The sequence below is a fragment of the Apiospora kogelbergensis genome (genome assembly GCF_038363985.1).
Source record: "Apiospora kogelbergensis strain CBS 113332 chromosome Unknown utg000002l_segment0_segment0, whole genome shotgun sequence".
Lineage (NCBI taxonomy): Eukaryota > Fungi > Ascomycota > Sordariomycetes > Amphisphaeriales > Apiosporaceae > Apiospora > Apiospora kogelbergensis.
Window position 1 is genome coordinate 3,766,725 of NW_027117419.1, and position 27,871 is coordinate 3,794,595.

A 27,871-nucleotide genomic window follows, 5' to 3' on the forward strand; every position below is an offset into this window, starting at 1 on the left:
AAAGAGAAACAGGGATGGAAGCTTACCTTCATGATGCGGTTGATTCCTCGCTTGATGGGACTCTCCTCATCGGCAACGGCGCCGAATCCAAGGATAAGCTGCTGCTCCAGAAGCGCCGCAACGTCTTGGACCTGTACCAGACCGAGGACCTGGAGCTGCTGGAGGGCCTGAAGCTGCAGCAACAGGTTGATGGACTCGGCCACGTTAAGGTTGAAGTCGGCGAGCTGCTGGGCGTTGACGTTGCAGACACCCAGGAGGAACATCTCGTTGAGAATGTTGTCTTGTAGGCCCTGCTCGAGGTTCGCGTCGTCGAGAGCAGCGCCCGCGCCCTCGAGGATCTCGGTGCCGTTAACGTCGGCAGCCACCTGCCCATCTTCCAACTGTTGGACGAGGGCGTCATGGGCTTCCTGGGACTTCGCCTCGGCGTCGGCCTGGGCCTGGGCGTCAGCCGCCTGGTCGCCCTCCTTGGCAGCCGGGCCGGGCCCAGCGTTGGCAGGCGCAGCTGCCGCCGCACCCCCGTTGTTCTGGGCAGCTGCAACTGCCTTGTGATCGACCGGTCCCGCGAATGCAGTAGGGACAGAGAAAGCCAAGCTGGCAAGGATGGAGGCGTTGATGAACTTCATTTTGATGGTGGTATTGAGTGAAAGTTGGGGTGTTTGAGAAATGAATGAGTTGATGGGACAAGAAGCCGGCTGGATGATGTTAGTATATCACGAAGGAGACTGCTATTCGGAATCCTGGTTAGGAGACGTACCTTCAAAAGAATGACTGTAAAGAGTGACAGGAAGTGAAAGATGAACGTAAAGAGCACAGCTCGAAAAGATTGACAAAGACTCACAGAGACTAGATAGTTGGATGATGGTGATGAGGAGAGAGAGAAATTCCTATGAGAGCCGAGAATCCCAAGCCTTATATACAAAAATTGCAGACTGAATGGCAGTTAAGGACACCACCATTTCTCGACCCGACATCACATCCCCCAAGACCTTGGTGATAGTGCATCCGATCCGTCATGGTTCATCAGAAACGTTGTCTGGAGTGGCTATGAATCGCCTAAGATGACGAAGTATGCCAGGGCAGCAGGTCCTATTGGCTTGGTGTGTCGTCGTTAGAAAGGCCCCCGCGTTCCAACAACGGATGCCGTGATGATCAGATCGATCTAGAGACTCACCAAGCACCCCAGGGCTGCGCCAACCAACATTACAAATTCTTCTGATCTTCTTGCAGATGACTCGCTACCATCCAGCTGTTTAGAAATATGGTGAGCAAGGAGGCCTGGGCACCAGTCGTGTGCGCACCGAGTGTATGAGAAGATAGGATGGCAGATAGCTAGCTACTGGGTGGTGATCAAGCATTCAAGCTGGATTTGTCGTGCCAAGATGGAGTACTGAGTAGCCGCAGGGAAAAGTAAGGCAGGCTGACTCTATTTGATACAGCAACAAGCACAAATATGTGTTTTGGCCACCTGCTCCAATCAGGTAAGCAGAGTTGGTCGACTAGCTAGCTTAAGATGTGACACGGGAGTGTGAGATCGCCCGACACAAGCATCGGCACCTCCCACGTGCCAAGTCGGGCTCCTACTTGCCATGTAGCAAGCATCACCCTCTCTTCTATACACCGCAACGGCCACTAATCATGCTCATCCCATGATGGCCCGATGTAGCAGTGGCCGCTAATCAGATAGATCGACAATGGTTGGACATGGGATGACTATTCCTTGCCTCACCACAGAAGCATGGAATCAGGTGTGGATACTTGGCTTTCGAACGGCACTTCCCCCAGACTGATCTGGTGTTGTTGATCTCGGCCTTCCAGGCGGGAGACCTTCCCGTAGACCGCATCCCCCACAGCAGTTGGAAACCACGACAAGCTTCTAGGTTCAAACCAAAGCTGGCCAGCGTTGGCGACCAGCCAGTTCTTGTCTCGACACCTTGACGGTCCGACCTCCGAACTCAGATGTTGCCAAGGTTTCGCTGTGATATGCGGATGCTGCCCTTTGCCATGCAGAGATTGATCCAGCAGGCTATGCTCCAGCCTGAACAGGCGGACAGCGTAGAGACTGGTGTGTATCGGCATACTATTCTCTTTGATGTTCACTTTATTGGTATGTATGTGTGTGGTATACAGCCTATGCCGGACTTTCTATTGGCTCCATATGCTCTCTCAAGGCAATTTTACTGTCCGTCTCGTGGGTGTTGATGGTTGTCTTTGCCCCCTTCGACCTGAAGCCCATGAGCTCGCCTATGACGCCGCCCGGCTTCGGTACAGGGCACTCCCGCTTCGCCTTCGCATTGGATAGTCTGTCGAAGTCTTCTTTGCTGCTTTCGAATTGGGCCATTTCGTCCTTGACCTCGACGGGCTCGGGCTTCCTCCTCCTCCTCCGCCTCGTGCCGTCGGGCGAGACTTCGCAGTCTGCGTATTTGACCCTGGGCGCCGGACAGGGTAGCATGTGAGGCAGGGCGACGACAAAAAAACTGGCAGCCACGGCGGTCGCGAACAGCGAGGAGGTCATGCGTGACCGTGGATGTAGGTGAGGCGGCATGGTCGCGGCTCGAGGGAAATGTGGCTCATCTAGCCCGTGCGATGCGCGTATTAGTTTCAAGCAGGCGGGGAGGAAGAGACAATCCAGCTGAGAGGCATACCAGATTCCCAATTATGACCAAATCATGGCGGTGGGTTTCTTTTGGTGGTGGAGGTTTAAACGAGTGAAGCTCGCCCGTCTTTTGCTTGAATTGAGGATTCCTCCGCATGAAGCCGATGGAGGCGGGCCAGTCAATACAAAGTTTCTGATTGGCCAATGGCCCAAGGTAGCAGCCGAATTCTTAGGCTAAGCCTCCAGCTTTTGGGGAAAGCCCAGCCAGAAGCCTTAACTAAGCCCAGCCACAACGAGCAGACGAGGCTTCAAGCAAACGTCAGTGAGGAGAGCCACCATAATTGCAGGTGTCCATACATATGTATGTACATACATACATACATACATACATACATACACCCCCTGCAGTTCCCCAAGCTGCTGGCGTCATTGGTCGTCCAGGGCCCAGCTATTTTCTTAGGCGTACATGCTCTCCGCGCCACACTTATCAACCTTAAATCTGCAACCGCGATAACGCGCGACAAGTAAATGGACACTGACTAGAACAAAGATCAAGACCAACCCGTAACCGCACCACCTCCCACCACACATAGCCTATTCCGCGGCCACATACTATGCAGAACTTTGCTCTTCTGGGCATGTTATGAGAACTGGCATTTTCAAATCAAGCGTAATCCCCGACGGTGCTGCCGTCATCGTCGTCGGGCACGAAACCTTGAGCGCGCGCACCTTGGATATCCACTTGTCGCAAGCATGAGTGACCTCGACAAGTATGTCCTCGTACTTTACTCTTTGTCGGCCTGCATGTGACTGACCTGTCTCAAAGGGCCATCGCGCAACTGCGAGCATGCCGTCCAATCCCCGAGGCCCAAGTACGAGAACTCTGCCACAAAGCACGCGAGCTCCTGATTGAAGAGGGCAATGTTGTCACTGTCGCCGCCCCGGTTACGGTATGTACACGCCCTGCTACACTCATATTGTGATGCGTGACTCTTTGTTGACACATTTGCATTCCACAGATATGCGGTGATATCCATGGCCAGTTTCACGATCTCATGGAGCTCTTTCGAGTCGGCGGCGACCCTCCTGACACCAACTATCTCTTCATGGGTACGCAAAATTTAGAACGCGCAAGTTGCTTCTGCCACACACTGACTTTAAACAAGGCGATTTTGTCGATCGCGGCTTCTACTCGCTCGAATCATTCCTCTTGCTCCTCTGCCTCAAAGTTCGATACCCCGACCGAATGACACTTATTCGCGGCAACCACGAGTCTCGACAAATCACCACGGTATATGGATTTTACGATGAATGCGTGCGGAAGTATGGCAGTGCAAATGTGTGGAGGTATTGCTGCGATGTTTTCGACTATCTTGCGCTGGGAGCCATCGTCCTTGGCGCATCCAACACTCTTTCCCCGCCGAATGAACATATTTCTAGCGAGGATTACGCCGATGCCGACATAGAAATTGAAGTCTGCAACGCAGACGGGGACATTATGAGTCGATTCCAACGGCGCGATAATGAACAAAGAAGTCCGAACGGTGCCGCCGCCGCCGCCGCTGGTTCCAAGACGGGTCCTCCGGGCTCGGGCGCTTCCGGTTCAAGCGGTGGAAGCAGCGGCAACCCCACAGGCGCAGTTCTCTGCGTGCATGGAGGGCTGTCTCCTTTGATAGACACGGTGGATAAGATCCGCCTACTCGATCGCAAGCAAGAGGTGCCTCATGAAGGTGCCATGTGCGACTTGCTGTGGTCGGATCCCGACGAGATTGACGGCTGGGGCCTTTCGCCCCGCGGCGCGGGTTTCCTTTTGGGGCTGATATTGTCAAGGTGTTCAATCACAGGAACGACCTGTCGCTCATTGCTCGTGCCCACCAGCTTGTCATGGAGGGTTTTAAGGAGATGTTCGATGCGAGCATTGTGACCGTCTGGTCCGCCCCCAACTACTGCTACAGGTGCGGCAACGTGGCCGCGGTCTTGGAGCTTTCCGAGGGTGGCGGCGGCGAGAGCATACTGGCCCGTAGCAATGGCGACGTTGGTCGGAGTGATGGCGGGATGCGAGGCGTTATGATGGAAAGCGAGGGTGCTCCGAAGAACGGACCTGCCCGGAGGTATCGTGTGTTCCAGGCTGCACCGCAAGACTCGCGGGGTATGCCAGCGAAGAAGCCAGTCGCTGATTACTTCCTGTAAAAGGGGCAGCTGGTCAAGGCCACAGAGCTTGTAACGAGGGTTTGGGTCCTAGAAGCAATAGGGCATTTCTGTAGGCCTGGCGACGGTACACAGCGACTGCATTGTTATGAGGGCCAGCTTTATGACTAAGTCCACTGTGGACTCTGGATATACCATATCATCTGGCGTTCAGGTTGTTTTTAGTGAAATCTTGGAAGCCAGCCCGTTGATCAATTGACACACCTCAGGAGCAAGGTTTCTACGAAGCATGGCTTGTTTCCCTCGTTGACCCAAACACTGCCTCACTTCCCGTCCTTTTCCTGGACAGTCTCACAGGCTATAAATAAGGAGAAGGAGAAGAATAAGATAGCGAGAAGCAACTCGAAAAAGAGAAATATGGCAGGCATAGCAGTACTACCATCTCTTCCCCTCACACGATAGTGACAAAGTAGTCTAATGACCAGGAACCGCAAACTGATTCCTAATGAAACAAGAATCGAGAGACTCCTAATCCCATGAACCAATGACTGATCACCTAACCCCCTAAAGCTCGGCCCAATTCTTTCTGCGCCGACTATCACCGCAGGGAGCGGGCCAGAAGTCGCCCCTACTGGTCCCGACTACCTCTCTACCATTGTCTATCTGCAGGAGACGCTGAACTTGAAAGTCGCGGACCCTTCCCAGATCTGGCACGACCGTTCCGTTGTCTGTGTTGGCCAACCAGGTCTCCCAATCTGTGTATTGCGTTAATGACGCAGGGTCCATGAAGTCATCTACGGTGACGGGCTCGCGGGAAGGAGTTCTTTCTCTCGTAACGCTCCTTTTTCTCCCCCTATCCTTTTGGCTCCTCTTGAATTCTCTTCCCCGATCAGTGAAAGCACTTCCCATACTGAAGCCTCCCCTCTTCCCAACATGATCACTCATTTCAAAGGCTGTACTGTCGAAGGTCGAAGACTTTCGGTATGCCGCCCACAGATTTCCAAATGGGTCCACGGCTCTTAGAGCCTCCCCAGTCGCGGTCTCCTCGGTCGACTCCAGGGGATCGTCTAAGTCTTTTTGCGCCTCAGTGGCAGTCTTGCCGTCATTTTTCCTTGTCAGTGGCGCTGCTGGAAGCACGGCCCTCCTCATCCATCCGTCTCCGCGCAGCGTTGATACGTCGGAGTTGCGTATTGATCCGTTGGATGTGGCTCCGGATGCCTATCTGAGCGGCGGCGCCATAGAGTATTTCCCACTCCCGCCGCGGCCGGGTGCCGTCGGCGTACAAGGCCTTTGCCGTCCCAAGGCGCCAGATTTGCTGGTACATCCTGGCTTTGAAATAGACCCTTTCGTACCCAAGACGCTGGCGAAGGGGGCGAGTGGAAACCAGCCAGGCGATGATACCAGCCATGTAGTGCATCAGCTCTGCGCATTCCATCCGGTGAGAAAACCTTTCATAGTCCTCGCGAAAGTCGTTTCTCTCAGGAAAGGTGGGTTTCCCGTCTTGTAGACAGGGGGCGGCAACCCGTCGAAGCATTGCATTAAGATTGGGAACCAAGCCGGCTGGATTAACCAGCGCCTCTTTGAAAACTTCTCTATGGCCATCCTTTCCAAATGCCTTCGTGAATAAACCCCATGCCTTTTGACCTTGCCGCAGAGTCTCTCGGTCCTCCACGGGTTGCCATCCTTCCGGAAGACTCAGCCTAGCTGCTTGATACACTGAGGTGACAAATTCCTCGTTCGAGAGTAATTTGAAGGATAAACTTCCGTTCTCGGCAAACTCGCGTTCGTCTTTCTCTGTGTATAAACCGCTTTCGGACGGGCGGTAGCCTGGACTCGGCCGGCCATCTGGACCCGGCGCTTCTTTGGGAAGCCCACCGTCTCCTGGAGTAGCACCTCCAAGAAGCCTGAGCGGCTCCTCGGGTTCGGTGTTCACATCCTTTTGTTGACGTTTTACTTGTCGAGCAACTACCTCGTGGCTATACAGGGGCAACCGGCGCTTGGAATACTACATCAGTGATCAGTATACTCTGTTATGTTATAAGGAGACATGTTTGGATCTTGAGACATACATTGTTGACTGTCATTATATCCTACAAGAAGTAATGATAATGTTAGCGATGGCCAAGTACCAGAGCCCCTACTCCTTGCTTGATTCGTTGGTCGTTCTATGTACACTTCCTTGTGAGATAATCGACCGGTTTCTCGGCTGTGACTGCAAAATAGAAGTTTTGGGGATTTGCTAGAAACCGAACACCCATCTACTCCCGTCTCGCCGCCTCTTCACCTACTCATCCCAACAAAGGTACAAGTAATAAAGGAAGCAAGAAGCAAGACCACTTTCGGTGATATTAATCTTTATTCAACTTTGGGTGTATAGTCCGCCTTGACGAATCGTGGTGTCTCACTCAAACTGAAAGCGGCATCACAACATTCCAGAAAGCGTGAGGTATCCAGTGTCAGAACCAAACACTAAGCAGCTACCCGCTGCTTTGCGAAGATGAGAATAGAGAATAATAACTGAGGTATGTTGGAACCGAATCTATGTTACTACAATATCCAGGGGCCCTCACTTGTCCTGGCGTCGTATTGACCGGTTGAGTCGTTCCAAATATTGCACGTTATGGGCGTCGCGAATCTTGAAATGGGCTCAAATGCCCCGAAGCAGACATAGTAGTGTGAGATAGCACCAGACATTCACTACTTATCTTGAGATATGCCAGATATTGTCATTTGAGCTTCAAACAAGTCTTGTTGTATTTAGTGAGGATAGTGCAGCGAAGCGTTGGCTAATTGTGGCACGTGTTCATCATGCCTTGACTCAAGGGCTGAGTCGCTCCAATGTCCACTCGTCCGTCCCTTCTTTGCGCGTGTACATGAACCGATCGTGAAGCCGGCTCTCGCGCCCCTGCCAAAACTCGATGGACTCGGGCACGAGTCGCAAGCCGCCCCAGAACTCGGGGACGGGGATCTCCTCCTTGCCTGCAAACTTAGCTTCCGACTCCTTGACCCAGCCCTCGAGCTGTTTGCGCCCGTCATCTCCCTCGCCCTCAGGCTGGAGAACCTGGCTCTGTCGGCTTGACCAGGCACCGAGGCGGCTGCCCCGCGCACGCGTGTCGAAGTAGGCCTGGCTCTCCTCGGGTGCGATGCGACTCGCTTTCCCCTCGACGCGCACCTGGCGCTCGAGCCCTTCCCACCAGAAGGTCAGACTGGCCCAGGGGTTGGTGGCGAGGTCGGCGGCCTTGCGGCTCGTGCCGAAGTTGCTGTACACGACGAACCCCTTGGGGTCGAGCTCCTTTAGGTATACGACGCGGGCCGAGACCCGACCCGAAGGCAGAGAAGCCGTGGACAGCGTGCTGGTCTCCGGGTGAGGGACCTGGTCCGACTCCCGCGCCGCCGCGAACCAAGAGTGGAACTGCCGGATAGGGCTCGTAGCGTCCAGGTCGGCGCGGGTGAGGTGCCCCTTTTTGAACTGCTCGGCCTGGCCCTGGACTTCTTTGCCGGCGGGTGCGACTAGTGATCGTGCTTGTGTAAGCGAGGATAGCTTGCAAGCACATTAGGCCGAGAATAAAGTCAAATCACGTACATATGAGCTTCTCAGCTGTCTCCTTGGCGGTATGCAGCGCCATTCTGTAGGTCGGTCTGATGAGTCTGGGCAGCGTGCACTGCATCAATCTGATTTGAACACTCTGTCTGACTTGGAACTCTTTTCGAGAGGGGTATGCAGTATATCGATCGGTTTTATCAAAGTGCCAAACGAGGTCTTACAACAAACTACAGACGACAATGACGCATCGTGTGGCAGGTGGTGCGATGTGGAGCTATCCTGAGGCGTTTGTTCCCTTCAAGCAGCGAGATTGTCAAGACAAACTCGGTGAGAATATGTCCAAACAGAACCATCAGACCGGCCCAACGAGACTCTGACGACGGAAACCGCCTTATTCCACGTGCAAGTGTCCCTTGTTGCGTGCTACCTACTACGTACATACCTGGAAACTCTCAGCGTACCGTCTCTACCACCATCAACTACCCCACCATCTGTTGACTCACCATGTTGAGCTACCGGGGCTATCGATAAGAAAAAAAGTCCCCTAGCCACCCCTCCACCCCTCCAAAAGCCCGTCCGGCAAGTCGTCGTTTGCCTGCTTGCTCAATTCGAAGCCACCCACCGTCACGATCACACAAACAAGTCCAAACCTCGTTCACCATGGCCGATGCAGCTCCAGTTGTCAATACAGGCGCGGACAGGGACGACGCCCCCCTTCCAAGGTCACCGCCGAGACCATTGCCGCCCTGCGAGAGTCGCTCGGCTCCGAGTCCACCCCGCTGCCCCTCCGATTCCGCGCCCTGTTCTCGCTGAAGCATGTCGCAAAGCACGACCACGACGAGCAGAACTACCGTGCCGCCCTCGATGCGATTGGTGCCGCTTTCACTTCGCCGTCGGCCCTGCTGAAGCATGAGCTCGCCTACTGCCTCGGCCAGTCGGGCAAGACGGAGGCTACGCCGCCCCTGCGCAAGGCATTAAGCGACTTGCAGGAAGACCCCATGTGCAGGCACGAGGCCGCCGAAGCACTGGGTGCGCTGGGCTTCATCGACAACCTGGACATACTACGCGAATTTCTGAACCGGGAGGGCGAGGATGTTGCAGTGAAGGACACATGCGAAATCGCAATCGCTCGCATAGAGTGGGAGAACTCGGAAGAGAGGAAACAAGAGAAGCTGCGCCAAAGGTATTTGATTACTACCATCGCCACAAACGCTGATATTCAGTTGCGCCTCGTCGGGCTTGACTAACTCGTAGTAGTGACTTCGGTTCGATAGATCCCGCACCATCCATGCCCGAGTCTGTAAAGACTGTCGAGGAGCTAGAGAAGTCTCTCATGGACACCAAGGCACCCCTCTTCATCAGGTATCGTGCCATGTTCGCTTTGCGCGACCTCGCATCGCCCCCAGACCTGCCCACCGCGGTACCAGCCGTGTTAGCCCTGGCTAAGGGCTTCTCGGATTCCTCGGCGCTTTTCCGCCACGAGATCGCATTCGTTTTCGGCCAGCTCTCTCACCCAGCCTCCATACCAGCTCTCACTGCTGCACTGAGTGACACCGAAGAAGCTAGTATGGTACGCCACGAGGCCGCAGAGGCCCTCGGCAGCCTTGGGGAGGAAGACGGAGTCGAGGACATCCTCAAGAGTTTCCTCCATGACAAGGAGAAGGTGGTGCGGGAGAGCGTGATCGTCGCTCTGGACATGGTTGATTACGAGCAGAGCAACCAAACAGAGTATGCGCTGATCCCTGACTCGGCCCCCAAGACGACAGTGGCAGCTTAGACGGCGTGGTAAGAGACACCCGGTGTATAATAATCAATAGACACATGAACCCATATCGACCGCGCGCATAATTATAGTCGATTTCTCCATGAAGGCATCTCGGTATTTCTGGTCGGAAATTGTATTGTTTGGCACTAGTTGTTTTGAGTCCACCTATATTCAAGTCAGCAAGCGTTCGTAGAAACCTCACGTGGCGCATGCCGACGTACTTGTTACCACACTTCTTGCACGTATAGAAGATAGTACTGCCTTCATCGGCACTTCGCAGCTGTACAGCAGAAAACGTGATATCGTTTCCTCCGCACTTTTCGCAAATCTCCGTGTTGGTAGCAGCCTCAGTTCGGATCTTATGCCGCTCGACAGTCTGGACTGTGGATAGCTTTTGTCGGAGCAGCGAGGGGAAATCGGAGGGTTTCGTCTGTGTAACAATCTCTTTGAAAACGGTATCTGATGATTGGATCTGTCAGCGACCCAGAAGACCTCAACAAGGAAGCCATCATAAAACAATGCGCGGTTCTGAGGAATACTGACCTTTATTCTGTTCACCACAGGCTTCGCAGGTAAGGATGTTCTTTTCGTCGCCTTTGGATGCGGGCAAAAGATTACCGCAGCCGGTGCAGAAAACCAAAGATCCGATCGCACTCATCTTGTTCGATTGGTGGTGGTTGAATGTATACTTGGATGGGCAGTGATCAGAGGAGGCTTGAAGACAAGACAGGAAAGCTGCGGCAACTTTTTTCTCTATCCCTACCAACAATAGTGACGATAATAATCGATAATGGGCAATCCCCCAAAAAGTCGGCCAGAGATTAGTAAAGCTCCGACCACCGACCGGCGGGAAAAGCGGGACTTGCAGGGCGCGATGACAGCATGTACATTCCTCCCATTAAACCCCTACGTAAGGTACATGCCAGAGACTATGCACCTGCGCACTTATGATATGTAGGTATTAGTAGTCAGGAAATACAAACAAATAGAAATAGTCGTAGTTTGGCTGCAACGGCAGCACCCCTGCAACGACAAGGGAGGGTCTCGGGACGCCTTGCGCTTTTTGGAGGATCTGGATTTAGACTCGGAGCTCCATCCAATCTTCGCTCATTCATCCATCGTCCATCTTTATTAGCTAGCGTAAGGCTGTCGCGACTTCCCTTGCTTGACAACGCAACAAGGGCGAAGCCGCTTCTGCTTTTCGCGACGATATATTCCGAGAGAAGACCTGATTGCCCGGACGACTCTCCGGCATCGCGTTCACTTCCACCCAATCCTGCTTACTCACTTATCTAGCAGTCAGAGTATCTCCAAATTTCCAACAACACCAAGATCCTATGCGAACATCGAACCGAGTCCGTCCCTATTCACGCTCATGGCATGCAAGTAGGCAAATTGGGCTTGTTACAAAGATGATATCTGTAATGAGCTGGGGAAGTAGCAATACAACAGCATAGATTTGCCCTTCTACACTCTGAGCGCATCTTAGAGAGGAGAGACAGACTATTGGCAACCATGGACGGTTACGGCTATGAAGCGGCGAATGGTATGGCACCACAATATGAGCAAAGCCAGTATATCGAGCCCAGCATGTTGCTGCAACGGCAGCCCCAACAGCCTCCTGCGCAACAGCCGCCTGCACCCTCGCAGCCCACAGAGGAAGCTCAGGATAATCGCGATAGACCGATCACTTTGAACGAGGCCTTGCCATACACACCCTTCACATCGGTCTTTCCCTTCGAGCCTGGTAAGTAACGTACCTGCCAGTTTAAACTCGCGCGCCTTCCTAAACCACAAGATGCCTATCTTTCAGTCTACCTTCCACTCTGGTTTCCACCTAATTCCGTTCCTTCCCATTTTGCCATTTTGTAATGCCTGCAGTTTTGTCGCAGCCACCCCAGAAATTGGCTAACAAGTTTTCGCGTAACCTGTAGCCATCATTCACAATCCGACAATTGGCTCAGGTCAACTTGCACCCTCGGTGGCAGGCCTTGTATCGCAAGAGGACTATGATGCGCTAAACCAAGAGGCTGGAGCACCAACGCAGTCAAAACGACTGGATGGCAGTCTTGAATTCATACAAAGCCTCTTGAAGCCGGAAAAAATCACGTTGTTGTGAGTTACAGACTGCCCAAGCTGTGCAATTCGATTCAGTTCGAGTGTGCATAATCCACGACCAATAGGTCGAGTACCAAGCTAACTCTTCACTTCAGTCAGTTCAAGACGGCACCTAAATCGATTTCACCAACAGGCGGCATCACCAAGAATCTAGCCGACGGTCTCTCGCCGTTTTCTAGGATGATATATAATAATTCGACTGTCAACTTCAAATACCCTGCTGCCGATACCCCGAAGACACAGACACCGACACCCCATGGACAGACAATGTCCCCTCGAACTGGCAAGAAGTCGCCAAAGGTGCGCAAGAGCGAACCTCAAAAAGTCGTCAAGCACAACCCTGCCGCAACCAATGCTCAAGCCGCCGCAAAAAACCACGTTCGTATCGAGGTCCACATACCTACACAGAGGGAGCTGGAGGCAGCCGGCAGGTCAATATCGGCGACACCACAACCTCAAGCCCAGGCTACACCGCAGCCTAGGGAGACGATAGAACCGTCACAGCTCAGCCATCCAGCAACTGTCTCCCCTGCAGATCTTATGGTACGACCACAACCGCAGTCAAAGCCCCGTCATACACCCAAGTCTGCACGTCCATCGCCTTCTGCGACATCCTCAACGCCGACAGCACAAGTCAAAGCAGAGCATTCACCCCAGCCCACAGTATCTGGGACGCCCTTAGCGCCATCACAGATTGCGCCCAAGGCGTCCCCCAAATCGTCTCCGCACGCCGGCATCAGTATCGAGTTGCCAGCGGCGACCTTTCAACAAAGCTGAGTTCGTCATTGTGGACGACTCAGCAGACGCGCCATCCCACCTCTCCAAGAAGCGTAAGCGCGTGGAGCTTGAGGATAACGAAAACTTGCAGAATGGATCGCTTGGCAACCGAGAGTTGGCGAATAATGCGCTGAAGAGCTTACAACGATGCCTGCAAGAATTCTTCGAGGCTGAAGATAGGATAGAAAGTGGCCATAGCACATGGGTCACTGTTGTTGGTGACCAGCAAGTCACGCTGACCATTGCCGCTTTTGACCGGGTTCAGAAGATCCTCCTGAAGACTCAAGACCTGCAGTGCTTCCGTGTAGTCCCAGTCGACGAGCTGCAGCGCCTACAGAGTCTGTGCGAAGGTTCACTTCGACATGCCGAGAGTCTCGACTGCAAGATTGACGAGTCTTGGGGCGAGATCGACGTTGGAATATGGATGCAATCACTTCCAGATGTTGAGGCGGGTCTACGAGCCGCGAGGACTGCGTTTACCGTTATGTGTGGCGGTCGAGAGGAGAAGCAGGTATATTCCGAAGATCTTATCCAATTGGGGTTGGACTTGTTCAAGAAGGTCATGGACGGCATCATCATACCTGTCGTTGAGATGCGTGCTACCTCGGAGTCCAAGAACGGAATTTTCAAGCACCTGCTAGCTCACAAGAAGCCGATCAGCACTATCTTCACAGCTTGTCAAAAGTTATTTGCTCTTCTCTCCAACCTGAACTCCAGCATTGATCTTTCGGACACTGTGGTAGGAACTCTGGAATTCACATCATCCCGCTTGATTTTCGTTGAAAACGCATTCACCGAGAAGGATTCGATCGTCGGAGTACAGAAGTTTGATGGCCTCCGCCTCGTAGCTATGGATCTGTTATCGCAAGTGTTTGTCATGAAGCCTGCACAAAGGCAGGGTATCTTTGACGACATTCTGACTTCACTTGAAAAGCTTCCGAAAAGTAAGAGCCACGCCAAACAGTTCAAGCTTTCTGAGGGTGGCAGTATTCAACCTGTCTCGGCTCTCATCATGCGATTGGTACAAGCCAGCGCGGCCAAGGTCGCCAAGAGCAAAGGAGGAAATATTGTCAATTCTCCGGGGTCAAATGGCGGAGAAGGCCAGAGTACGCATCGCGGTGACTCAGATACCATCTATGCTACTAGATCGGAAGAAATGGCATCCACTGAAGTCAACACTGCAGTTGGCGAGCTCGAGGCTCTTGCCAAACCACTAGCCGAGACGGCAATGCGTAACGCCTCGTATGTCATCCAGTTCATGGTGAACCGGGCTCTGAGGGTTGCCAAGACTGGCGAGCAAAACACACCAAGGGTTTTATTGGACCTGTTCATAGAAGACTTTACCAAGTGCCTTGGGATGCCAGATTGGCCCGCAGCCGAGCTCATTCTTCGCATGGCCATGTTCATGATGCTCGAAATTATCAAAAGCGACAAACATACAGCACCAGCCAAGAACATGGCCCTCGAGATTCTGGGAGCTATGGCTGCAGCTATCTCCGACCTCCGTTCGGATGTGCGAAAGGCTGCTAGCTCTTTCGAGGGTAGCGATGCTGACGCACAAGGCCGATTTCTCGCTGATTTATCTTTCTTTGCGCTTGACCGCAAGCATTCCCCTGAAAAGATAACTGGCTGGTCTGGACCGTATCGTGTCGTGTCAGAGTATCTTGAAGGCTGCTTAAAACAAGACCCTCATTTGACGAGTGCCATTTCGTTCATGGTAATGGATTGGAGCAACGGTCTGTGCAACACTTACGACGGCGAGGTCGAGGAAGAAGACTCGGAGCGGGAAGCAGAGCACGGCCGGATGGCATATCGACTTCGTAAGATGATCGAGAACCGCCAGTGGCTTACTGCGGAATACACGTATGCAGCCGCCGTGAGCGCGAACCACGCCAAGCTTGCATATTCCATTATCCTTCTTCGGAACAACTTTTGCGACTCTTATAAGGGGATTTTGAGCATCCTCATGCAGTCGATGACAACAGACGCTGCTACTGTGCGCAGCAAAAGTCTCAAAAGTATCACATCGGTTCTGGAGACGGATCCGGCGATTCTTGATGGCGACAGCGTGGTTGTCGATCTAATTCTTCAATGCTCTAATGATACTTCCCCGCAAGTCCGCGATTCTGCCCTTGGCCTGATAGGCAAATGTATTGGCATGCGCCCGCATCTCGAGCGGAAAATGATCCCAACCATCAATCAACGGTTCAACGATTCGAGTCTAGCAGTTCGCAAAAGATCTATGAAGCTTGCCAGAGACATCTATCTACGCAATGCGGACAGAGAGATACGATGCAAGATTGCCAACGGGCTCCTCTTGCGTATACAAGACCCCGATGATAGTGTGAAAGAGCTTGCACGACAAATGATCGAGGAAGTGTGGATCATTCCGTTCTACAAGGCCGACGAATCCACGGCTTACCGACAATCCTTGACTGATCATGTCGCCCTCATGGTACAAACCGTACGCCAGGGAAATTCCGCCCAGGTCCTTGACAAGGCTTTCCAAATTATCCTTTCCCAGGACACTAAACTGGTGAATGCCAACACGCAGGTCTGCACGCGACTTGTTGCAAATATGTTCGATTTGGTGGACAATCCTGATTCGGATGACCCGTCAGTCCCTTCGGGCAAGGGGGCGCTCCAAATCCTGATGGTATTTGCCAAGGCTGAACCCAAGCTATTTACCTTTGAGCAGATACGTCGACTTCAACCGCGCATTGCTAGTATTAGCACAAGTGAAGATCTATCGACCTCGAGGGCTGTAGCCGTCATATATCGTCGAATCTTACCGCAAGTACCCAAGGTACACACTCAATTTCTAGCCGATGTCAGAAAGGAGTTGATGCCTTGCGTAAGCAAAGTCACTCGAGTTCTACTGGATGATGTTGTTGCCTGTCTTTGGATTATTAGCGGTCTTCTGGAGAATACTGCTCATCTAAGCAAACTTGTTATTTCCAGTATGCTGGGAGTCCAAAACATACGGGCTTTATCACTACAGAAGCCTCTAGACCAACAACGATTCCGGCAATTTGATCGCTACGCCCTCATTGTGGGTATGATTGGCAAGCACTGCGATCTGGACAACCAAGTCGACATGTTCAAAGAAAAGTTCAAGAAGTGGAAAGGCGGCCCTGTATCTAAATTGATGGTCGACGTCCTTGCTCCATTTGCAGCTTCAGACCAGGCGACGGAGATGAGAAAGCCAGCCTTGGACGCCATTGGGCTCATCTGCCAATCCAACCCATCAAACTTCCTTGCTGTCAACGTCTATACAATTTTCCAGCAGGTCTTTGAAGAACGAGTGCCGGCGCTGGAATCAATGATTCTACGCTCTTTCAAGGAATTCTTGTTCACCGAGGAGAAGCGTTCCGAGGAAGCAGCGGCAGCCGGATCATCCGGAAAGGTTGAGCCCGAGGTAAAAGATTTGAAGGTCATGGCCAGCACTAGCTTCGATGCTGTTGCGATGGGGACGACCCATCGATTCCTCAAGGATATTACTCGCATCACACTGGCTAGCCAGGACGACCATGCATTCCTCGCAACGGAGATCTTAGCCAGCATCAGCAGACAAGGACTCGTCCACCCGAAGGAAACCGGCGTTACCCTCATTACCTTGGAGACATGTCCCAGACTAGACATCGCCAAGCTGGCTTATGTTGAGCATAAGTCACTGCACCAAAAGCACGAAAAGGTCATGGAGAAGGAGTACGCCAAAGCAGTGCAATCGGCTTTCCATTATCAGCGAGACATCATCAAAGATGCCAGGGGTGCCACAGCCAATCCATTCACCTCGAAAGTGCAGTCGACGCTTAGTATCCTCAACGATAACAGTAACACCAAAGGCAGACAGCGATTCATTGACAAGTTCGTCGGGTTGCTGGATTTCGATATTTCGAAACTCGAAGATGAGGGCGCTGGCTTAGAGCATGTCGAATTCTCGCGCTTTTTGGTTGAAAACCTTGCTTTCTTCGATTACGCTGCCGTGGGCGATATTCAGTCACTTGTCTCTGCTATGGAGAAGATCGTGCACATGACGGGATCAGGCATAGCGCAGGCTATCGAATCAGACGTTTTCCAAAACCGCGTGGACACCGTTCTCGCCACTGACGCACCGGCGGAGGGTGAAGGCCATTCTGCTGCTGCCATAGAATCAAACATCGATCCGAAGCGTCTTCGTCAGCTTACGGCAGGTGCTATGATCCTTCTGTCAGTCTGGGAGGCACGTACCTATCTTCGCAAGCTGTACAACCTGAACAAAGCAAAAGCAGAGGCAAAAGCTAGGGTGGATAAAAAGGCAGCAGCCAAGGACATCACCAAAGCTCCTGTCAAGGTTCAGGGGGTCACAGGAGACAAATTCTGGGAGGATATGGCCACGATCATGACCGGCTTTGATTCAAGGGAGAAAATGATTGAGACGTGCAAGAACTTCAACGAGCTCATGAACGTCGACAGTGAAGTGAGAATTGGCGAGGAAGACGATGATCTAGATGCTGACGGGGAGCCTTCCACCCCAAACTTCGCGGACGAGGACGAGGACGACGAAACTTTGGATGGCAGAGGTCGTAAGCGCAAAGCGAGCGATACACCAGGCGGGAGAAAGAAACGCCCCAGGTCGAACTCGAAGCCAAGGAAACGCGGTCGGCCTAGAAAGAACCCATTGCCCATGGCCGACGATGAGCCTGAGATGGAAGACGAGGACATGAGCTGGATATAACGAAGACGATGGCTAATCCCTTTGTATTGACGTTCATCTATCTCACTCATTAACATTATATCCACGGATATTTGATCCCTAAAGAGTGATTGGTGGGAAGATAGATGTCGCTGAGATGGGGGGGGTTGGCGTCCAGGGATTCAAGAGTCAGGCACAGGTCGAAATCGCTGCATTTCGTGTGCATAACAGGAAGCGACAGCCAGAGAAAGAGGCAGCCCACACATGGCATGGCTTCCTTCGGGCTAAAGGGAAAGAAATGCTTTTCCATGATGATACCTATTTGCTTTTGCGGAAAGAAACATATACCCAGTAGCTAAGCCATCAAAATTGGTACAGACTCTTGACAAGCGTTCATATGATTTCTGGTGTGTTTACTGTGATTGTATAATCGACTGCTGCGACTGTTCAAAGAACTGGGATGGGCTAATAGGAAGGATCTTCTTGACTTCGGTCATGATCTAATGAAATAGCGTTTATCTGCGATACAGCTGAGATAATGACTCGTTCCTTAACCATCAAATGGTCATAATAGTGCTCGCGCTGTGAACATCCTGGTCTCGCCCACTATGATGGCATGGTACATTTCTAGACAGTATGATGCATAGACCGTTGCGTCTTTCAACGAGGAATCTTGATCATAGAGCTTCCCGGTTGATATTCTCTGTACCTTGGGTTCAAAAGATGGCGCTTCGTCCACATTGACAATCTAGCAAAGTCCTTAGGTACAGCTTTTGGCTTAGTTGCGTCAGCAAGGTGATCCGAATATTCCCCCAGAATACATGGCCGTAGTGGTGACTCACCAAAGAAGCTGCCGTTCTCATAACGTATTTCCACACAAATCCGTGGTGGTTGGCTGGCTCCCAACATAGGAATAAATAGATACATGCCTGCCTTCATCTAGGCAAGGCCATCAATTGTTGTTGAACATTCGTATCAAGACCAAAACTCCAGCATGGACCTTCGGTAATCGACAAAAATCTTCAGTCGAGAGGGAAGTCGTCCGAGTCCGAGTCTGCGAAGTCAAAAGCATCCGACTCTTCGGACTCGGCCATGAAGTCGGGTGATTCCCATAAGGATACATTTTGAGAGCTGTAGATGTTTGCCGTCGACCGGCTGGACGACGACGAGACATCTGCTTGAAGCGAGCGACCTGCGGTTTCGGTCGCGTCATCGTCGGTGGTGGTGCCGCTCACGGTTGGTGTCGAGGGGGCGATGCTCGAGGCCTCCGTGGGGACGCTGAGATCCGTGTGGAAGGCCGGGCCAGGACCCGAGGGGCCGTTGTCACTGTTGGGGATGATGTGGCTCTCGTAGACACCTCCCATCCCGTCGTCATAGCCTCCAGCCCACATGGGAAGGTAGCGCAGCTCGTTCTCGGTCAGACCCAGGGTCAAGTGTTGGGACCGGCACAAGAACTCGTAGTCCTCGAGGCCGTGTATCACCCGTCGTTGCCGCAGAGAATCCAGGGCCGCCACGTATTGGGTGCGGAAAGCGTCGAGTCGGAAGAAGGCTCGGCCGTCGTGGCCGTCGGGGTACTTTCGGCGATAGGGTGCCAGCTCGGGGAAGATGTGTTTACTGTCCTCCAGAATTGCATCTAACCACGTTGATAGCTGCGCAAGGGTGTTGGTACTAACGGGGAGGAAGAAGAAGTTAACCTGGCTATCGAAGTCCGCCTTAGTCTTGAGTCTTTCCCAGGGGTAAGTCGTTAAAAGCCGTTGCTCCTCGTTCAGTCGCTTGTAGATTGTCGAGGTGCTTATAAACTGCGACCGTGGAACGTAGCACATGCGATTTCTATTGGTCTGGGAAAAGTCAAAGTCGGTAGTCGAGAGTGACTCGGCCATTTGAGTGTGGAAGTAGGCAACCAAACTGTATGCTAATTCCTCGTAAGCTGTTTTTAACTCGTCGAGGAGGAGCTGCTGGTCCCTCGATCGGGCCGCCACCACGGGGAGCGATGACTCAATTGCGGTGTGGGCAGAGCGGCCAGGGACGGTGCAGCCAAGGGTCTCACCGATGCTGCTGAGGTGGTCCCATTCAGGAATGCTCGTGCCAGCCCAGTCATCTTGACTTAAGAGGTCATAAACACTGTCTGATTTGAGCTGGGCAACCAGTGCACGGGTTCTCTCGGTAAGACTATCTCGAGCATGCTGGATAGCATTAGATATGTCGTCGGGCAGCCTGTCTCGCTTACGTCCAAAGATGGTCGTGGATCCAGCGCGCTCGGTGGCGGTGCTCGATGTGGCATTGGCATTCGAGTCGGCGGGAAGGCCGAGAAGTTCCATAGCACCCTCGACCACGAGAATTGAAAAGGTACTACGCACGGCGGCGTCGACTTTCAGATCCCAAAACAATTCGAGGCTAACTTCAGGCAAGAGCTCGATGAAGTTGCCACTCGGATGAGCTAGGGCCCAGGTGAAGACGGGATCACGCTGCGAAAACAAAAAGTATTTGTATGTCAGAATCTTGTTCCACTAGTTGGGATCACTCTGAACATGGCGAGTTTACTAACTATTACACCAATACAGTCCAGGGCTTTAGCCAACTTCACCAGGGTATAGACGCGTGTCGCAGAGTCCAACATGTCCACTATTGAAGCAGAACTGCCAGTCATGACGGCTTCCATGAGAAATATGATATTTGCCCGGTGGCGAATTGGGCAGTAATCGGGAATTTGCCGCGATGGGACAGGCCCGACGATATCATCAAGATCCAGCACAGGCAGGCTTTCCTGATACTGGTGCCCGGTGGTTGTTGCAGCGGCTCCGGGGAGTCGTTGACAGTTTTCGGGCACGTTTTGGTGGTCAGGGCAGGCGTCGTCGTGTCCACACACCAGAGATCTCTTGATGTTCAACCTCAGTCCGGATTGCCACCATGAGCGAACACTCTCGGGCACGGACAGTATGCTCACCAGAGCGGCTAATTCGTCGTCCATGTCGGGCGGGGTCAAGTCAAGTATATACTCGACATCCTCTGGAAGCATGGGGCCTGTACGGTCTTGCTGGCGCCGCATCCTCATCTTTGGGGTGACCATGGCCAGCTTCTTCCTGAAGACGGCGGACCCAGTAGCCAAGATGGCGTCGGCACTCATGCGGAACTGTACATGACTCCAAACCGTACCGTCGCACTGGAAAAGATGAACATCAATAGATATACGCCGGGGTAAGCATGGCAGGGTGACGTACTCTAACGTAGCTACTGCTTGGAAATAGCACCTGCACCAGCGTGTCGCCTCTTGCCTTCTGAGCCTGGGGGTCGTCGACATGATGCTCGGGCTGGAAGAAAAACCGGGTGTATCCCTGCTCGCGTTGGAGCTCCCTGATACGAGCGTCCATGAGAGCGGTGCCAGGGCGCACGTCGTCGTCTGGCTGGTCGAGCCCCCATGGCTGCAGTAAGGGCGATGATGTGTCCGAGGGGGACGCGGCCATCTTGCTGGGGTGAGCTGATAGAATGCCTTGGTCGGGTGATGAAGGCAGAATGACCAGGCCTGAATGTAAATTTGGCCAGGCAGCGGGATGGAATGTTATACTCTCAAGTGCAGCAAGACGAGATTCCGGGATTGCGAGGGCGTTTGTGAGAAACAAGGCTGAGAGAGGTGTCAGGCCAAGGCAGCAACACGGCAGGTGGTAGTTGAAGATTGATGCATGTGTGCATGCATGACAGACACTGAATGGCTGTCTGGTCTGGTAGGTGATTTGCTAGACATTGGACATGCGTGTCACACACATCACACACACAAACACACGCAACACGTGTGGGCGCGCACTCCTCTGGCCGGCCCATCAATCAATCAGGCAACAGGAAAGGGCGTGATGCATCTTAGTAAGACAGCCAGACCGCCAGCCAGCTGGATTGTTTCTGGTGCTGCTGTCTACCACCACCCGAGGCTGAGTTGAGCTGGGCACATGTAAAGTTATGTATAACATCCCCAACAAAGCCTGCCGCTTTCTTGTCTTCGTCTTGCATCATCAGGTCAAGCCTAGCCGGGCTGCCAAGCTGCCAAGCTGCCCCCCCAAAGTGTGGGGAAGCGGGAACCATCTCCCATTCCCGCTAGTTCTCTCCCACCTCACGATGCACGTACGAGGCAAACCGCCATTGCGTAGGACCCTGGGACCTGGCCGTGCTAATGACATACCATTACCCAACCAAAATCTGCCCATCGGGACAACGGCAGCGCGGGGGGAAGGAGCCTAGTTGCACCTACATACATATACATATATATATATATATATATATATATATATAGCCACACCAAAGAACCATTCTCTTGTTTGGATGATACATGCATTCTTGACCGCCTTCCAAACACCACCATCATCACTACCATCACCATGGAGCCATTACGAACAGTAGGAGGCCAGCACCTGCGATCCGTCCCGTACGTAATAGCCTCATATATTTATATATATTCTCTTTTTCTCTCCCCTTGCCCGACTACGCTAGCCACTGACACGTTCATCGTTGAGATATAGGCGTCACCGCGGTCTCTACCTCGTCGCCGCGACCATCACGGGCCTGGCCGTGGGCGCCCGCTACAAGGCCAGCGCCATCAAGAGGAACGAGCAGGCCCAGAAGGCGTCAGATGACCCCAATTACTACGTCAGCGTTGACCGAAGCGGAGGCGGCGTCTGATACAGATGGGGATAGAATATATTCAATTATTATCGGCCTGGGACGGGACGGGGGAAAACATGTGAATGGGATATACCCCTCACAACTAACGGATCGAACCGCTTAGCATGGATCGCAAACAGCCCGCAGTACACATAGACTCTTAGGAATCCCCCCAAAAAACACAAGAAACACATCCACGAAGAAGACGTACCAACGTACAGTCCTGACGAGTAAAGGTGATTGCCAATGAAGAAAAGAGAGAGGGAGAAAACGTGCCATTGTCGCCTGATATCACCACTAGCCCCATATATCAATCCTCGTCACATGCTTGCCGATGGGGAATATAACGTCAAGACGAAGTGTCACTGCATGGAGTAATACACGGGTCATATTGCGAGATTCCACAATGGAATTTCCATGTAGATCTTCCGTACGCTTTTCGTCTGTTCCACTCTTATGGCCCTTCAAATCCCATGAGCAGTACTTGATTACGTACTTGTCAGTCAAACACGTATGGCTGTGTATTGTTCACAATGACCACCTAGAGTACCAAAGCTGCGCGCCATAAACATCGATCCATATACATACAAATACAACTGAATTCTCTTGTCACTCTCGGTCCGTCCCGCGGGCGACGGTGTCCATGTGAGAGGAGAACCGGATATAACACAAGCAAACCGCAATGCCCCGTTGTTGCAAAACTAGTAGAAACGCCGACATGCTGATACATAACCATATGTTTTCTGGTTGATCGCACGCATGCAAGGTAGCCGCCCATCCATCCATCCGTCCATCCAGCCATTCCGACCCCCGCCGACCCCCTAAGCTTCAACGTACAATGCCCCGGTACACCCTATACCCCCCATGAGCCATACCCCCACGTGACCCTTACAAAACCACAATATTGACGACGTTTCAAGCCGACTCAGCTCAAAACGAGCTGCCTCGTCTTAGGGCCCGTCGTGGTGCTACCTCGCTCTCGTCCTCTGACGAGTGAACAACCTCCTTTCCCTTACCCCCCTTCGACTTGGGTCGAGCTGGCCCAGGCCCGCCAGCCGCCGGCAGCTTCTCCTCTTTGATGCTAGGCGGCCGGCTAGTTTTAGGCCTCTTGCTGTTGCTGTTGGAGTTGGCCGCCGTAGCCGCCACCAGCAGTTTGTTATTGTTGCCGCGTCTCGCGATGATGCCGCCGCTATTCTCGCTCGTGGCCTGGAAGCCCGATCTCCCGCTGCTTCCGCCCTCCTCGCCCGAGTTCTGCGCCGTCGGCAGGCCGCTGCGCGTGTTGCGCATCTCCTTGACGACCTCGTTGAACCCTTCCTCGAGCGTCTTCATGCGCGCCAGCATCAGCCGTGTCATGCGGTCCGCGCTCTCGCGGTCCTGGTGGCCCCGGCCGAGCCCCTTAAGTTGGCCCGTCGCGAGCGCCATCTGCGTCTGGAACGACGAGGGGACCGCGCCGAACACGTTGGCCGCGTCCACGTCGAGCCCCATGTCCGAGTTGAAGTCGACGTCCACCGAAGACAGGCGGGTGGCGGCGCGGGGCCCCGTGAGCCCCAGAAGCGATGCGCGGTTTGGCGCGGTTTGCGAGGGGATGGGACGCGGTCGCGGAGCGCTCGGGTTGTTGATATTGTTGTTAGCGTTGTATATCGACCTCTTAGGCGACCGCTGGCCCGGCGTCTCTACCTTGTTCAGGCGGCTGCTCTTCGGCCGCGACCGAGACTGCGAACTGACTTGCTGTTCCGAGGCCGAGGACGGACTCGTCACTTTTCTCGCCGCCACTTCTTGGGGTGCATAAAGTATAGTGTTCGACGACATCGTGCGGCTGTGCATCCCTTGCCGGCGGGGCACAACCGAGCGCGGGGAGAAGGCACCATGGCCTTGACGCCGAGCAGACGCCATCGAGTTCCTGGAACTCACTGAGGATGGCGCCAAAGTACCAAAGCGTGCTGCAACTGGAGTCGTGAAGTAGTCTTCCTCATGTTCCGTCTCAGATCTTTGATCTTGGGTCTCAGCGTTGTCTTCGTCATCGTCATCGTTGGTGACCAGCTCATCGTCGCCATCGGCTTCAGCATCAGTATGGTCCTTGTAATCTTGCTGCCGTCGCATGCTCCCATATCCACCATGCTGGAACCCATTGTTGGACAAAAGATCAGCGGGGTCACTGGCGGCCGATCTGACATCGGAAATGTGTCTAAATCTGCCCCCAAACCGACTGCCGCCACCGAGGCGACTGTTGACTGTCGGCCAGTGCGTCAGCGGTTCTCCCTCTTCGACCTCATCGTCGTTCTGATCCATCCAATTACGGATCGCAGTCTGCGACTTTCTCCTTTCATGGTTACGTTGCTGTCGTAAAGTTTCGGGAGCTCGTCGAAAGACCTCATCTAGCGCGCGATCCTTCTGCTGCCCGACTCCAGACTCTTCACGAGCTCGGATATTGGGACTGAATAGTGCAGCCCGACTAGCAGGGTCAGCAAAAGAGATGGCGCGTGTCCGTGTCCGCCCAGGATTTTCAACCAGGTCGGTGGGTTCATATAGATGTGACGCCAAGAAGTACTTTTCGTAAACGAAGATACAAAACAAGAGAGGAAAGTGAGTAAGCTTGATGACAAGGCGGTTCAACCCCACGAACTCCCTCAAGGGCATCACATATCTCAGGGGCATGAGCATCCAGGCAAGAATGTTACCCGGAGCTATGTATGAGAACAGTGAATCGTTCTTGACCATAGATATGGTGTTAATGGCAAAGAGAAACCTGCAGCCGAGTCAGCAAGAAGGATCGGATGGGACATTGCAGAAATGGACTGGACTTACTGGTGCTCCTGGTTCGCATTCGAAGCAATGGCTATGAATGAGTTCGTGAGTACAGTAATGAGGATCGTCCTAAATTGGCAGTTAGTATACATAAGTGAAGCAGCAAGCAGCGCCATTCGTTACTTACACGATAACAAAGTGGCAGATGATCAAGAAGAATGACAGCAGTAGTTTCCCCAAGAAGTTGTACTGAGGCCAGCTAGATGCGGTGTTAGTTGGTTTTATACTGCATTGCTACGAGTCTGGACTTGACTTACACATCCCACGCAGCTGGTGTGAAACCCATGACGATCTGAAAAATTGCGTATGCCACCTCAGATGCATCGTTGTTGTTTCTCGACAAGGTGAAAAACACGAAAAAGCCCGAACAACTGATGAGAATGAGGATGAACACGGCCACCAGGTCCACCGCCATGAGTCGGAAGGCGATCAGGAGCTGGGAGAAGTATTGGTAGTGATCTAGGACACTGAAGATGCGAGGCAGGAGCAAGATGGCATTGGCCGCTAACACATCGTAGGCCATATCATTCCACAGATGTGCGTCTACCAGAAAAACACCGTAGATACGCATACCGTAGTAGACGACCAGAATGAGCAGAATCCCCAGATCGAAGACATTCCAGAAACTCATGATGTACAGCGAGAAGCCCTGTTCGTTGAAGCCCACAACCTCATCAAGCATGAACCCTGCACTCCAGAACCAGAACACGAGCTCCAGCGTGGTTATGCGATTAGAGCGTTCTATCAGAACCGCAAGGAAGAGGCAGATGAGGATGAAGAGAGAGCAGGTGGACAGAAACTGACGGTATCTGGGCACACGCAACCGGGAGAGCTTGAAGAGAGAAGCATTTCGGGGGTCATACAGAGTCACAGTACGTCTGATGGGCACGGCATGCAAAGGCAGGCGGTTGAGTTCTTCCTGCGGAGGTTGGTAGTTCAGGAGAGGCGTCCTCGCATCCACGGAACCCCTCTTTGCGGATTTGAGGCTCGCATCAGCCTGGGGTTCGGGGGCGCGATGCAGGTGGTCAGCAGATGAGTAGAAACTAATAGCACCATTCCATATGGCCTCGAGCTGTTGAACGACCAGGGGGTGTGCCAGGAAGCTCTTGGCAGAGGCTCGAATGGCCACCTCGAGCGTCGATGTCCTCGCCACAGCCGGCCGACTGCGGTTGTCGTAGCCTCGGTTGGGTGCGCCAGAACCATCGGGCAACCCTTGCAACGGGTAAAAGTCGTATGAGAGAGCATCGATGAGCTCCCGAGTGCCGTATTCTTTCAACAGTTTCAGTGCTAAGAGCTCGCAGACCTTTGCGCGCGTACTACTTGTGCCAGCATTGCCCGGGTGTAACTGGCCTTCCTTGGCGAATTGGAAGCAATTGGCCATGAGCGCATAAAGTGTCGCCCGCGTAAAGTGTTGCGTCCTGATCTGCTGCTGCATGGGCTTTATGAGGAACTGCGAGACCTGCGGTGATCGGAGCTGGTCCCATGTTAAACTGGTTTCGGTACGCGTTTGGACTATTATGCGAATCGCGTGGACGATGCTGTAGATGGGAAGGGCATCTAGCAAAGAGTCAGTCTTGTTTGGAAGCCCTGAGCAAAACGCATGCGACTTCGACGTACCGAGATAGCCTGCGGAGAACAAAGGTATCACCGTGTTAGAGCTTCGCCGCCTGTCCGCATCGTGCATGCTCATGTCCCCGGGGCGATATCGCGTAAACCTGGGAAGCTCCCCCACACCCTCCTCATCCTCGTCTCCCTCTCCGTCTTCTGCTTGGTCAGCTGCCTCGTCCGATTCCTCGTCGTCATCGTCGGCTTCGGTAAAGTCGGCGGTGGCATGGCGGGGTTCGGGGCCCAGAGACGCGCGACGGGTGATTGGATTTCGGTCTGGCCCAGGCGAGGGCGTGTTTGGATTCGAGTCGAACATGGACGAGTCGTGACGGCGGCGGGATTCCTTCCTGGGTCGCAAAAGCGACGATAGCATATCCGTCGCAGACGCCGAAGTAACCATGGCCGTATCTGCCTACTCAACGGTCCCCCACTACGTCCAACTCGGGCTGGAAAGAACGAAAGGGGAAGAAGAAGAAGAAGAAGAAACAAAGCAAGAGAGAAACGAAGGGCCGACTTAGAGGAACGACATTGGTGACAGCGGCGAGAAAGAAAACAAAAAGACCTGAAACCCGTCTATTTCTTGTCGGCTTGCGACAGACACTGTTGTGCGGGAGTGCACCAGAAAGTCGGGATGGGGAGTCGAACAATCAACAGGCCAATAGTGCAGTGCAGCGACGTAGGAAATATGTTTCCCGTCAAGCGTGGTGTTTTCTATCATTTGGCGAGTCGAGTTCTCGCGCGGCCAAGACAAGCATCAGCCCTTGAAGTAATCTCCATCAAGTAGGGGTGGATCTCCGTTAGGCGAGTGCTAGCAGGACTAGAGGAACCAAAACCATGGAAGACAGGGATTCTGCACTACATTAGTGTGTCATCTACAGAAGAAGTGGCGCTCCAAGATGCACGCAATGCCCAGAAAGCATCCATCCACCACTGCCATCCACCACTGCGAGTCCACTAACTCTCAGGCCAGCAGCCATGACAGAGTTAGCTACAGCGGCGGGGTCTTCTACAGTTCCTGGACATTTGACATGTATGGAAGTATTCAATGTGCGTTTCATTCCAATGCATATGTGTAAAGTACAGAGTCACATACATCAACCCCAAGTCGCGGTGAGTGAGACTGTCGCGTCTGGAGAAGAAAAAGACGAAAAAGGCGAAAAAGAAGAAAAAGTCGGTCAAGACGTGTGTATGTCA

General features: G+C 53.0%; 11 protein-coding genes across 11 annotated transcripts; 5 read left to right on the top strand and 6 right to left on the bottom strand.

The window, feature by feature from the left end:
• Nucleotides 1–14: 14 nt before the first annotated feature.
• On the top strand, nt 15–644 carry PG998_004145 (uncharacterized protein; the record flags this gene model as incomplete). The annotated part of the gene is made up of 2 exons (XM_066870963.1): nt 15–239; nt 288–644. 2 exons carry the CDS (start codon nt 15–17, stop codon nt 642–644), a joined length of 582 nt encoding a protein of 193 aa, XP_066734713.1.
• A 1,484-nt stretch (nt 645–2,128) lies between these two features.
• PG998_004146 (uncharacterized protein) lies at nt 2,129–2,542 on the bottom strand (the record flags this gene model as incomplete). Its single annotated transcript, XM_066870964.1, has 1 exon — nt 2,129–2,542. One exon carries the CDS (start codon nt 2,540–2,542, stop codon nt 2,129–2,131), a length of 414 nt encoding a protein of 137 aa, XP_066734714.1.
• Nucleotides 2,543–3,346: 804 nt separating this feature from the next.
• On the top strand, nt 3,347–4,783 carry PG998_004147 (putative phosphoprotein phosphatase X-1; the record flags this gene model as incomplete). The annotated part of the gene is made up of 5 exons (XM_066870965.1): nt 3,347–3,363; nt 3,420–3,543; nt 3,613–3,703; nt 3,760–4,391; nt 4,424–4,783. 5 exons carry the CDS (start codon nt 3,347–3,349, stop codon nt 4,781–4,783), a joined length of 1,224 nt encoding a protein of 407 aa, XP_066734715.1.
• Nucleotides 4,784–5,843: 1,060 nt separating this feature from the next.
• PG998_004148 (uncharacterized protein) lies at nt 5,844–6,065 on the bottom strand (the record flags this gene model as incomplete). Its single annotated transcript, XM_066870966.1, has 1 exon — nt 5,844–6,065. The coding sequence occupies one exon, from the start codon at nt 6,063–6,065 to the stop codon at nt 5,844–5,846; it is 222 nt and encodes a 73-aa protein (XP_066734716.1).
• A 1,494-nt stretch (nt 6,066–7,559) lies between these two features.
• On the bottom strand, nt 7,560–8,367 carry PG998_004149 (uncharacterized protein; the record flags this gene model as incomplete). The annotated part of the gene is made up of 2 exons (XM_066870967.1): nt 7,560–8,251; nt 8,325–8,367. 2 exons carry the CDS (start codon nt 8,365–8,367, stop codon nt 7,560–7,562), a joined length of 735 nt encoding a protein of 244 aa, XP_066734717.1.
• A 578-nt stretch (nt 8,368–8,945) lies between these two features.
• PG998_004150 (armadillo-type protein) lies at nt 8,946–10,062 on the top strand (the record flags this gene model as incomplete). Its single annotated transcript, XM_066870968.1, has 3 exons — nt 8,946–8,963; nt 9,008–9,468; nt 9,540–10,062. The coding sequence occupies 3 exons, from the start codon at nt 8,946–8,948 to the stop codon at nt 10,060–10,062; spliced, it is 1,002 nt and encodes a 333-aa protein (XP_066734718.1).
• Nucleotides 10,063–10,196: 134 nt separating this feature from the next.
• Nucleotides 10,197–10,708, bottom strand: PG998_004151 (uncharacterized protein; the record flags this gene model as incomplete). The annotated part of the gene is made up of 3 exons (XM_066870969.1): nt 10,197–10,215; nt 10,272–10,509; nt 10,594–10,708. 3 exons carry the CDS (start codon nt 10,706–10,708, stop codon nt 10,197–10,199), a joined length of 372 nt encoding a protein of 123 aa, XP_066734719.1.
• Nucleotides 10,709–11,565: 857 nt separating this feature from the next.
• Nucleotides 11,566–17,662, top strand: PG998_004152 (AT hook domain-containing protein; the record flags this gene model as incomplete). The annotated part of the gene is made up of 4 exons (XM_066870970.1): nt 11,566–11,797; nt 11,985–12,165; nt 12,234–12,907; nt 12,972–17,662. The coding sequence occupies 4 exons, from the start codon at nt 11,566–11,568 to the stop codon at nt 17,660–17,662; spliced, it is 5,778 nt and encodes a 1,925-aa protein (XP_066734720.1).
• Nucleotides 17,663–18,642: 980 nt separating this feature from the next.
• Nucleotides 18,643–21,081, bottom strand: PG998_004153 (uncharacterized protein; the record flags this gene model as incomplete). The annotated part of the gene is made up of 3 exons (XM_066870971.1): nt 18,643–20,085; nt 20,166–20,780; nt 20,839–21,081. 3 exons carry the CDS (start codon nt 21,079–21,081, stop codon nt 18,643–18,645), a joined length of 2,301 nt encoding a protein of 766 aa, XP_066734721.1.
• Nucleotides 21,082–21,984: 903 nt separating this feature from the next.
• On the top strand, nt 21,985–22,285 carry PG998_004154 (uncharacterized protein; the record flags this gene model as incomplete). Its single annotated transcript, XM_066870972.1, has 2 exons — nt 21,985–22,031; nt 22,126–22,285. The coding sequence occupies 2 exons, from the start codon at nt 21,985–21,987 to the stop codon at nt 22,283–22,285; spliced, it is 207 nt and encodes a 68-aa protein (XP_066734722.1).
• Nucleotides 22,286–23,197: 912 nt separating this feature from the next.
• PG998_004155 (uncharacterized protein) lies at nt 23,198–27,077 on the bottom strand (the record flags this gene model as incomplete). Its single annotated transcript, XM_066870973.1, has 5 exons — nt 23,198–25,013; nt 25,073–25,141; nt 25,200–25,271; nt 25,330–26,629; nt 26,690–27,077. The coding sequence occupies 5 exons, from the start codon at nt 27,075–27,077 to the stop codon at nt 23,198–23,200; spliced, it is 3,645 nt and encodes a 1,214-aa protein (XP_066734723.1).
• Between the last annotated feature and the right edge of the window lie 794 nt (nt 27,078–27,871).